This window comes from Manacus vitellinus, unplaced genomic scaffold (genome assembly GCF_001715985.3).
Source record: "Manacus vitellinus isolate BGI_N305 unplaced genomic scaffold, ASM171598v3 scaffold_31_pilon, whole genome shotgun sequence".
In the NCBI taxonomy this organism is placed as follows: Eukaryota; Metazoa; Chordata; class Aves; order Passeriformes; family Pipridae; genus Manacus; species Manacus vitellinus.
Genome location: NW_021940379.1, coordinates 3,630,143 through 3,641,576, shown reverse-complemented (window position 1 = coordinate 3,641,576; position 11,434 = coordinate 3,630,143). Strand labels below are relative to the sequence as shown.

General features: G+C 50.6%; 1 protein-coding gene across 2 annotated transcripts in view; it reads left to right on the top strand.

Annotated features, from left to right (window-relative positions):
- The window catches only part of PITPNM2 (phosphatidylinositol transfer protein membrane associated 2), a 126,918-nt gene extending 115,507 nt beyond the window's left edge, over positions 1–11,411 (top strand). Inside the window, exons 20-27 of one of the 2 annotated variants that reach the window (XM_018076313.2) lie at positions 335–483; positions 3,188–3,304; positions 3,998–4,114; positions 4,473–4,621; positions 5,215–5,364; positions 5,452–5,635; positions 6,822–6,950; positions 7,177–11,411. In XM_018076313.2, the coding sequence (XP_017931802.2) occupies positions 335–483; positions 3,188–3,304; positions 3,998–4,114; positions 4,473–4,621; positions 5,215–5,364; positions 5,452–5,635; positions 6,822–6,950; positions 7,177–7,509 (1,328 nt within the window). In that variant the 3' untranslated portion in view covers positions 7,510–11,411. The remainder of the gene's footprint in view (positions 1–334; positions 484–3,187; positions 3,305–3,997; positions 4,115–4,472; positions 4,622–5,214; positions 5,365–5,451; positions 5,636–6,821; positions 6,951–7,176) is intronic. The other variant, XM_029961154.1, reaches the window with a different exon arrangement.
- Positions 11,412–11,434: the final 23 nt, after the last annotated feature.

Below are 11,434 nucleotides of genomic sequence, written 5' to 3'. Positions count from 1 at the left end.
CGGGGTGACGCGTTTCTGTCTTACGTTTTGGCATATGGATTCCCAGGCTTATTGTACATGAGCCTTGGACCCCCTAATGCCTGCCCTCCAGTGCCTTCTTATTTGCTTAAATAAAGGAGACCTCACATAGTGGTACCTGTGTGTGTTCCTCCCTTGGTCTGAGCAAACCCCGAGCCCCGGGTTGGCTGTTCCCTCTCAGCAGTGTGACCAGCCGGGGAGCAGCCTCAGGTGCACCTGCAGTGAGGAGCCAGAGCCCTGAGATCCTGTTTGTGATGGAGACCATGTGTGCATGTCAAAACCCCCCCCTTTGTCTGAACAAGTCTTTTACTTCCAGTTGCTGCCAAGTGGTGGGGAACCAAACGGATCGACTACGCCCTGTACTGCCCCGACGCCCTGACGGCTTTCCCGACAGTGGCCTTGCCTCACCTCTTCCATGCAAGCTACTGGGAGTCCACAGATGTTGTCTCCTTCCTGCTCAGACAGGTAGGGTTGTCCTCCCTCCCTTGATCTCCCTTGGGCTGGAAAATATTTTGGGCTCTTTGTTCTTTTTTTACTGCACCTTCCATAACAGTCGTTGATGCGTAGAGGTGAAAAAATACCCTTTGCCTCCCCCAGATACATTTTCTTCCCCTTCTTTTTGTTCCTTACCTGTGGTGGTGGTGGTGGAGCTGCACACATGCAGACTTCATGGATGTGCTGTCACACCTGGTTGGTTTGGGTCTGGGTTTTAACAGCAGAGCAGGTTTCAGATTGGGTTCACTGGGGATCCGTGGAGAGAGCCCGGGGCAATTTTGTTATCAGATCAGTGGCAAAGGTCAGTGGCACTTGTTTCTTGAAGTGATCTATGCTCTCTGTGTGCAAAGTTGGATCTCAAGACTGAAACTGAAAGGGAAACTTCTCAAAGTACAAATAAAAATAGCATCAAGTACAATAAAACCAAAGGAGAAGTTTTATATTAATTTAATACAAATTGATAGGCAAAATTCAGTTCTCCATTTTGCCTTGCTAAGTTGTTGTGGTTTCCTCTGGGAATTCATTGGAATTTAGTCCATGTTCCTGCAGCAGAAAGCAGTTCTGGAGCCAGGAAAATGGGGATTGCTGGTGTCTGGAGTCTAACACCTCAGATTTTATCAACATATATTTGACCTGAGATTCAAATTTACTGTTTAAAATGTATTTTTTCCTAAAAGAAATATTTTCCCTTCAGTTCCTTGGGGATGAGGGGGAGTTATTTGCCTTACAAAGTATGAACTCCCCAGGGAACAATACTTAGAGCATGGAATTGGAAAAACCAAAACTCAAAGCAACTCTGTGGATCGTGTTGCCCACTCCAGCGCTGGGTTTGCTTTGTGTCAGCTCAACTGTTAAATCCTCCCTGCTCCCTTCCAACCTCCTCTGCTGCAGCTCTCAATTATTTATGACTCTGTTGGCAAACTTTCTGTCAGCGTTATCTTCCAAATAGTGTGAGAACCATAAACAGCAGAGATGTCAGTGCTGGTGGCAGCTGAGCAGCAGCGATAATCCAGGGAGACCCTTTCTTTCCGGGCTGTGTCCAGCCCAGTGAGACATCTCTGTGCTTGCACAGACCTTGCTGGATAGTCCCACATCAAACTCAGCCTAACAGGGCTGAAAAGAAGAGAGAACTGTAATTGTGCAGGAGGGAGAACAGTCACAACAGTCTCATACACAAAATGTTCCACTCAGGAAACAGCCAATTACTCAGGCTTCAGTTGGAATCTGAAGTGGTGCTTCAAATCTTGTAGCTTGAGTACCTGGAGGTACCTGCCCATGCATTCTAAGCCTGGGTGGTCTGGCACCCCCTTCCCCAGTGCCTGTCTCTGCTCACTCGTCTCTGCCTTGAAACCAGGGTTTTTCTCATCCCCTGTCTTCTCTCTGTCCTTCCTGAGCACCACACCACTGCTTCCCCTAATAAGGACTTTTTTCTAATGGCCTTGGACAGTCACCTCTGAGCAAAATGTAAAAAGAAGCTGTTGAATAGTTTTAGCCTCCAAAGATTAAATCTTGTTAAAACAAGCCCACATAGGACTCAAAATAGATTCACGATTTAAATAATTTTCAGTAGAACTTGTTATTTTGTTTACATTGGATTTCCATGAACTCCCTCCCCAGCAGGCTCATCCTCCCTGGGGTCCTTTTTCCATTTCCCTGGATGAAAACCAGCTTCAGCTCTGCAAATGGAGCTGGCCCGTGTCAGCCAAGCTCAGCTGGAGAGCTGCTGACCTCACAAAACATGTTCAAGGCCTTGTAAAAGAGCCCACATTTAAGAGGCTTGTTAATTTTTGATCACCAAGGACCACTGCCAGTTTTGGAGTTCTGTGTGTACAGGGTCACCTCCCAGTCCCACATCAGTCTTTGAAGTGTCCCCTCGCCTTTGAGTGTTATTCTTCCTTTTCCCTTCTAGAGCAACCTAGGTAGGATTTAACCCTCCTCCCTCTAGATTCCTGCTTCCCATCCCTGACTGTGCCCTGGTGACAGACAGGAATTGCCCCAAAAGCTGGCTGGTGGGCATCACCTTGCCCTTTCTCTGATCCTTGTGCTGGCACAGTGACATTCCACTGGCACAAAGTTCTGGAACTCCGTGAGCCTTGGAGATGAGGCCAGGATGGACAGACACCCTGGGCTCTGCCTCGCATGTGGCCAAGCCAGACCCCTGTGTGTCTTCACCAGGGTCAAATCAGTGAGAGAAGCAAAAGCCATAGGACAAGAGCAGTCTGGGATGTGTTTTGGGAGGAATAAGAAATGAGGTGAAGGAACAGCATGTGGCTGGTGCTGGGTCTGTCATGGAATGGGAGAAGGCTCGTGTTCAAAGGAGGAGACCAGTCCCTTGCAGACCGTGGGAAGGGACTAATGAATCCCTGCAGGAAGGGCAGGTATCTTAAATGCAGAGCTCATCCTGCTGTGTTTGAGGCATCTTTGTACCTCCAGATGGACTAAAAAACCTTCATCCCAGCCAGGATTAAGTCAGTGTTGGCCACAGGCTTTGTTAGTTCATGAGAGGCCACTTATCCTGTAAAACCTGCAGGCTTGCCCAGCAGCAAACTCAGGGACCTCCCTCCAGGTGTTGCCCTTCCTCGGCGATGGCTCGGGAGATGTGGAACAGCGTAGGCAGGAGGAGGGGGGTCACCACACAGGTGGTGATGCCTTGGTGGGATCTGTCCTCCCACAGGTGATGAGACATGAGAACTCGAGCGTTCTGGAGCTGGACGGGAAGGAGGTGTCTGTGTTCACCCCCTCCAAGCCTCGGGAGAAGTGGCTCCGCAAGAGGACACACGTGAAGCTCCGGGTGAGGGGGTTTGGGGCTGTCACATAGAGGGGGGTCAGTTTGGGCTGCACAAATTGCTCTGAGGGTGGATGGCGTGGGCACAGCGTGGACAGAGGGTCACGTTGCATTGCTGGTCTATATTAGTGCTTATGTCCTACCTTTGTGGAGCAACCCAAAAGATCTGCATCAGCAAAGTCTCCTCTTGGCCTTGAGTCTGTAAAACACTCGCAAAAACCTGAGTCTGTTGGCTGTGGGTCAGAGAAGGAGCTGGAATGGAACATCTTTCAAAGTCCAATAATACCAGTTCTCTGCTCTGTAAAGGCCTTTCTCTCCCAGTAAAGTCTCTAGTTCCTGAGAAGGCTGGAACTGTGCTAGAACTGAAACAAAGTCAGCACATTTCTCTGGCAGCTGTTTGTATGTCCTCTTAATTCCAAAGTGTAAGAGTTAATAGGCAGTATCAGAATTGCACGTACAGCCTGCCATGGAAATTGGCTCTCCAGCCATGTGTACTCCAGCCCACCCATCAGTGCAGGGCACAGAGCCTCACCTCTGCCACAGGTCAAATTCTTTCCCAGAGTGGAGTGGAGGAATGACACAGAGAAACCCACGCTCCAATTTGCCTGGTTATATTTGGCATTTCCCTGTGAGGCTGTCCATTGCTGCAGACTTTTTTCCTTTATTTTTTTTTTCCTCTTTCCCTCCTGCCTCATGCAGAATGTCACAGCCAACCACAGGATAAACGACACCATCGCTAACGAAGATGGGCCCCAGACCTTAACGGGGAGGTTCATGTACGGCCCGTTAGACATGGTCACACTCACAGGAGAAAAGGTATCGTGTGTGCTCTGGGGATTGTGCATCATGTGGTGAGAAGGACAAAGGTGGTGCTGGTTGGTGCTCTCTTGGTCCCTGACAGTGTTTGCTGCCCTTGTGTCTTTGTCATTTTGCCCTGCTCAGACTTGTGGGTGCGTCCCACCAGGAACAGCATTTGTTAGGAGATTCTTCACCACTGAGGCCGGGTTTCACTCCAGCACCCTGATGTTTGGGTGTTTCTCAGCTCAGATCCATGAGGTGCAGAGGGTGGGAGCAAGACCCAGCCCTGCTGCCGTCCAGAGGGGCTTGGGTGGGATGTCCTGGTGCTCGGCCTGTTCTACTTGTCTGTGTCTTTAATGCCTTGCTGTCTCCCCAGGTGGACATTCACATCATGACCCAGCCACCCTCGGGAGAGTGGGTTTACTTTGACACAGAGATCAGCAACAGCAGTGGCAGGATTTCCTACGTCATCCCCGAGCACCGGCGCCTGGGCATCGGCGTGTACCCCGTCAAGATGGTGGTCAGGTGAGGTACCCTGGGCTTTGCAAGAGGAACACGAGGAATTTCATGACTGTCGAACGTGGTGCCTCCTTGTAGGGCAGCTCTGTTGGGTGGGATCAGAGCCTGGTTTGCCAGCAATAGGGGCCACTTGTGCTCTGCAGCTGTAAGAGGAAGATCCATGTTTTATTCTGGCTCGTGCATCACCACCAGCACAGGAACAGAGCTCCCACTGCAGGAGCAGTGCACCACAGGGTATGGCCTCACGGTCATCTGCAAAACTGCACAGCTGAGCAGATTTTAAAGACCATAAACTTGTCCTTGAGGGACAGAACTTTGTACTCGTGATGTTTCACAGCCCAGAGGAGCATCTTCTCAGTGGTGAGCCCAGAAATGGTTTTCTGGGGTTACTTCTTTGAATCACTGATGCCAAGGCTCCAGAGCACTATTCCATTTCCACTTTAACACAGAGACCCTCACGCAGTGCCTGTAACCAAGGGTGTCATCACTATTGGAGCCTTTGGGCCAGATTTGGGTGCTGTTCTCGTGGTGCTCTGCAGGACTTGGTGATGCCTTCTGAGTATCTCACTGTCTCTAAATACCTGCATCCCTCTCTCCAGGGGTGACCACACATTTGCAGACAGCTACATCACAGTCCTGCCGAAGGGGACGGAGTTCGTGGTGTTCAGCATCGACGGCTCCTTCGCAGCCAGCGTGTCCATCATGGGCAGCGACCCCAAAGTCCGGGCTGGAGCAGTGGATGTTGTAAGGTCAGGGCAGGGGCCGGGGCAGCCGGTCTGTTTGACACTGGTGTTTCTCAAGGCCTGCAACCCATTGACTCTTGGCTTTCCTTCCAGGCACTGGCAAGACCTTGGCTACCTCATTATCTATGTCACAGGCCGCCCTGACATGCAGAAGCAGAGGGTGGTAGCATGGTTAGCACAGCACAACTTCCCCCACGGGATCGTCTCCTTCTGCGATGGGCTCGTTCACGACCCGCTGCGGCACAAGGCCAACTTCCTGAAATCCCTCATCACCGACGTAAGCCTGGCAATGCTGAAATAGGACCGTGGCGTGGGTTTAGATTGCTCCTTGTCCAACTGCCCCTGTCAGCACCAGTCTCTTGGCAGCAATGTGACCTGCAGTGGAAGATTAATCTCTTAATTTTATTTTCATCCTCTTATTGCTCTACAAAAATGTCTATACTGCTAAATTGTCGCCTCTGCTCTGCGACTGCTGCCTCTTCCATTAGGCCTTTGGTGCTGGTCAGATCCTCCCTTCCCCACACATGCACTTTTTTTCATCTATTTGGTGACTTTCTGGCAGCCTGTGGTGCAGCCAGCAGGTCTGAGAGGGGATGGAGCTGCTGCAGAAATGGCCTTGCACCACACAGCCTTCATGGGAGACTCCACAGAGAATCTTCCAAGCTTTTGATGCCTGGGAGGTCTAAAAGTCGCTCAGCCCAGAGGCTCAGAGAAGCTCCAGATAGAACAATGTTTTCTGTGGCTGGCACGTGAAGGAGCTGCCAGTGTCCCAAGCACTTGCCCTGCCTTGATTAGCAAGGAAAGCCTGTCCTTAACTCTCTTGGGCTCTTGTTTTGGCCAGAGTTGCGGTGGCAGGAGCAGCTCCTTGCTCACTTGCTCCCTTGTCCTCCAGAAGAACCTGGACCAGGGTCAAAAATTCCCTTTCCATTTCCATGACCTTTGGCTTCAGGCACAAAGCTGGCCAGTCTGTGGTGGCACCAGTGGCCACAACTCCTCTGCCAGCCCCTGTTCCAAGCCCAGCAAGGAAAGGGTTGGCCAGGAGCTGCTCTCTGCTCAGAGTGGAGGCAGACATATCCCTGCCTAGCAGATGACAGCAGTGGCTCTCTGAGGGGAACATTCCTGACTAATGATTCCTGTATGGGGGGGTTGGAGCTCCTCTCCCCCAGTGACAACAGGCAGCAAAGTGTGTGGCATCCTTGCCCCCCATGGACCTCAAGGCAAGGCCGTGGATCAGCAAGTGGAAATCTGCTCTTGTATCACTGTTACTCCTCTTGTTCTGGCCAGTAAACATCCCAGCTCATTAATTAGTGCTTTGCTCAGTGGTTCATTATCCAGCTGGGAACTTGTATAAGTTCCAGTGACCTGAGATTCCCACAGATGCTCTTGGAAACCCAGAGCCCTGCCTGTTGAGCAGCACGGGGTGCCTGTGTGTTCTGACTGCGTGTTGCTTTCCCTCCCCACAGCTCCACATGAGGATCCATGCGGCGTATGGATCCACAAAGGACATCTCTGTGTACAGCTCCATCAGCCTCCCGCCCACGCACATCTACATTGTTGGCCGACCCACCAAGAAGCTGCAGAGCCAGTGTCAGGTAGGAGGGGGCTTGTCTGAGCCCAAGGGCCTCCCATGGGAGGGAGGTGGGAATTTGGTCATCTCAAGACTGGTGGCTGAGCTGTGTTCGCCAACAGAACGGGAGCTGTCCTGCATAGCTGGACCACATCGGACTGAGAGAACCTGTCACACCAAACACGTTCGGTGGCCAGTGGCTCTCAGGGCTCCCATCCCTCTAACCCGTACCCTGACCCCTCTCTCTGCAGTTCATCACGGAGGGTTACGCGGCCCACCTGGCGCAGCTGGAGTACAACCACCGCGCGCGCCCCGCCAAGAACACCACGCGCATGGCCCTGCGCAAGGGCAGCTTCGGGCTGCCCAGCCAGGCCGAGTTCCTGCGCAAGAGGAACCACCTGCTCCGCACCATCTCCTCCCAGCCTTCGGCCGGCGGCCACCGCCCCGAGCGCACCCAGAGCCAGTCTGACAGCGACAAGGAGAGGGACAGGGAGCGCAGCCAGCGGAGCATGAGCATCGCCACGGGGTGCTGGGGCCGGAGCGCCGCGTCCCGGCTGGAGTCTGGCCTCTTGGGGCAGAAGTAGCCAGGCCAGAGCCAGGATTGTCAGCTGCAGCCACCAGAGGAGAAAACAAAAGGAAAGAGGGACGAGATCGCCGTTTCAGGCTGGAAGGGTAAATATGGTGCTACTCCAATAACATCGTGGTGTTCTGGGAAGAGATGGGATGTTTCCCACGCAGAACGTGCAGGCCTTGCAGCGAGAGCGTTGGGTTTGTGCAGCAGGAGCCCAAGGAACAGCTGGAAATCAGGGGGGGATGTCTCCAGATCAAGATGGCGCTCTCTCCTGCCTCCTTCTCTTATCCAGGTTTAGTGACTGTAAATATGTGCCTCCTCGCCTCGTTAGCCATCGCTCCGATCCGCACGACCGAGTGCTGTCCTCAGAGCCACACAACAGGGCGTGGGGCTGGGGAACCTTGTCCTTGGCTGTCCCAGGAGTCAGACTGAGGGGCTCTGCCGGCACAGGGCAGGCTGGGGGTCGATAACACGGCAGCCCTGAGTGAGGGATTGATGGTGGGCTGTGCCAGGCAGAGCGACGGAGAGCTTTATCTGTACAAAGAGCTCCGAGGGCAGCTGCTTTCTCAAGGAGTTGGTGCAGTGCAAAGCTGAAGCTGTATCGATGCTCTTGGCAGAGGCAGAATGTTGGCAGATTCATGCCCAAGACAGTGGGGTCGTTATTGTTATTACTGTTATTTTTTAAAGAGACCTTTTAGAAGCTGATGGAATTTAATGTGTTGACCTATTAAAAGAGGAATACAAGCTATTTTGTTTGAGCTGTTACAAACCTCAGACACTTAATTTGCTGTTAAAGTCTCCAAGTAGTCTCGCTATATATTGTTTCCAACAGTAACCACCGTATATTTGGAAGCAGCTGAAGGCACTCAGCTAGATTGCATTGCAGTTCTTCTCATCCAAATGCAGGGTTCTGACTCTCAACACCCACCTCTGAGACGTTTTCTTCTTCCCAGGTTCTCTCCAAGTTCAGTAGCAGCTTTCATGGGAACTAGACTTGCTTCTTTTACCTGTAGTTACTGAACTGTAAAACCTCATTGTTTTTTGCACTGATGATTTTTAGAATGGAAACCTGTTACCATCTCATGTAGCTACACCAGTGTTTGTAGTGCATGACAATGAAATATTGCTAAGCCAGGGTGTGTGTGTATATCTATACGTATATGCACACACACATATATATATGTATATATTTAAAAAAAACAATCTGTGCAGAAGTTTTTCCAGCAGTAAGGAGACTGTAAGGAAGTGTGCCAGCAATGTCAGGCAACCTTAAAAGGCCATATCTTAATTTTCCTGGTGTGTTTCTCAGTGGATGTGCCTGAGGTGATGGTTTTGTGCTGCTGGAGCGGGCAGGTGGGGTGCGTGCCAGAGGGGAGCTGGCACCCGGTGACACCGAGACAGGGACAGAGAACAGTGCCTAGAGCCAGGGCTTGCCAAAAAGCTCCTTAGTCCTGTCCCTCCTGGGGCCGGTGAAGGTTCCCTCCTTGCACACAGCTCCTGGGGTGGAGGGGCACCCACACCAGGGGGTCCCGGGGTGCCCATTCAGACTCCAGTTGGCCTCTTCACGTGGAGATTTTATACTCCTACCTGACTACGTGTAACCCCTGCTTTTCCCCACCACACTTCTCTGTCTTTATATCACTTTCTACTTATGAATATCTTATTTATAACAAAGAATTTTTTAGACTGGCTGCTTCATTTTATTACCTGTTTCAATAAGAAGTGCAGGACGGCCGCACTGAGATACACAGCACTGTGAACACTGCTCTGCTCACTGGCTCTGGGCCACGGTAGGCAAATCCCAACTCATCCGACACCCAAGGTCGATCTCATGTGTTCGTGGCGCTGGAGGGCCCGAGGGAGGCAGAGGAGGGACAGTGCTGATCCAACCCGACTGCCGCCCGCCCAGTGCGTCCCCCACGTCTTGCAGCCCGGCTGCAAAATGTGTAACCACTTCTCTTTGATAATTATCCAATTACAGAATGTACCTGACGACTTTTGTTACCGAAAACTGACTTCCCTTTCTGCCAGCTCAGCTTGGCTCTCTCCGAATGTACATCCAGAGCTTACTGGGTTCGAAAACAATGTGAAGTGTCCCAGCTTTTTGCTAGTCGAATGTTCTATCAAACAGATGCCATCTGAGTAGGAAGCCAAGCCACAATCCATCCTGTGAAGTCACCAAACCACATCACTAAATCATTTCTGCAAATTTGGATATGGCCTTTGCAAAAATCACCTTTCCTCCAAGTCCACAACCAAGGCATGATCTGTACATTTTCCAGTGTTGATGAGATGTTCACATTTTCTTATGTGTAGATAGTGTAAAACAGAGGCGAATGTAAATGTTCAACATAAAAAGTGGATATATAAAACTGAAAGTTATTTATTTATGTAGAGGGGAAAAAAGTGTCTGGAGGGACTGGAACCTTCAGGGTTTATTAATATTTAAAAATGTAGCTTTTTGTTTCAGGCATTATGTACAAAGCAATTATTTTATGGACCAAGTTTAATGTAACTGTCAATGAATGCAGAAGTGCAATATGATACTCACCTCTCCATCACTTCATGTTTTAAACAACTACTACCCAGTTAACCTGACAATCATAACACCTCCGTCCTCATCCTCTGTTGAGCTTCTTGAACCTTGCCCAGATCCTTTCCCTGGCCCCCCATCTGTTGCCATTGTACAGATCCAACACGGAGAAGCAATTGTAGAGCTGGACCTTTATTGCTGCAATAATACCAGAGGAGGTGGGTGTAGTTACCAGGAAAAATGCCAATAAGTTTTTCTTCACCTTTTCAGTCCATCCCTGTCTCCATCGCTCTGTCCTCAGCCGCCCCCATCTGGCACTCATCCCTCCGAAGCAAAGATCAACGTGCTACTCACTCACAGAACAATAGCAATAGTTTAACTCTGTGTTTATAACCTGTTTGTTCCAAGCTGTTTTGGAGAGCAATGCATGTGACCCGATGCCTTTCCACGTGTATGGAAGAGGATCCGTTGGGATGCGGTGAGGGAAAAGATGAATGTATATTCCATCCTTACTAAAGGGGCACTGTCAGGTTAAAGACCTAATTTATCTTTGCTACCAATAACTTGTTTGCTTTGAAATGAAAAGAATATGAAGTTTCTCGTGCTCCTCCCTCGGCTGTTGTCCGGGCAGCCCCCGGCACAGCCCACGTCCTGTTCTGCACACAGCACAACACAGCCTGCACCACACAGGCTGCCTCGGGCTTTGGGGTTGGTTTTTCGTTTCCATGGGAATCAAACTCTGCTGCAGAGCTCAGATTTTTTATAAAAAGCAGCTTTTTCTATTCCTGCACCCTCGGGCCAGACTTTCTACCTGACGCTGTCCCTTTAAAGTCTTTTAAAACCCGTCAGAGGAGCCCGTGCGTTCCCTCCGAGCTGTTTTCCTGGGTTTGCTCAGATCACTCAAGTCAGATGAGGCAAAATTCTCATACCAAAAACAGTTTACAGTGTTGGATCGTGAGCAGTAACGAGCCAAAGGGTCACCAACACCCTCCCACCCGCCCAGCAGCCGCCGTGCTTGCTGTAGCAGCCCCTTCTTCAGGTATCGCCACTGTTTGCTGCATTTCCTATTAGTTCTAGAAGCCTTACGGTCCCCTCCCCTCTGCCTGTTGATACCCTCGACTGTCAATTTTATATTCTGACAATGTTAGTAATATTTTATTTATAAAAAATGGCTTTAGGGGTACCAGCCCTGCGTGGGGAGCCACCGGAGGGGATGCCCGACCCTGTGTGTACAGTCACCGTGCCGACGACCCGCTTGTGTGTGGCAAACCTTCTGTACAACTTCTTCTCCTCCTTGCTGTTAGTGCATCGTTCCAATGCCTGGTGTGCTTTGTGTACAGTATCATTGTGAGTTACACAGATTAAAGAAATGGGAAGGCTCTTCTCTGTCTGCTTTTTTTTTGGG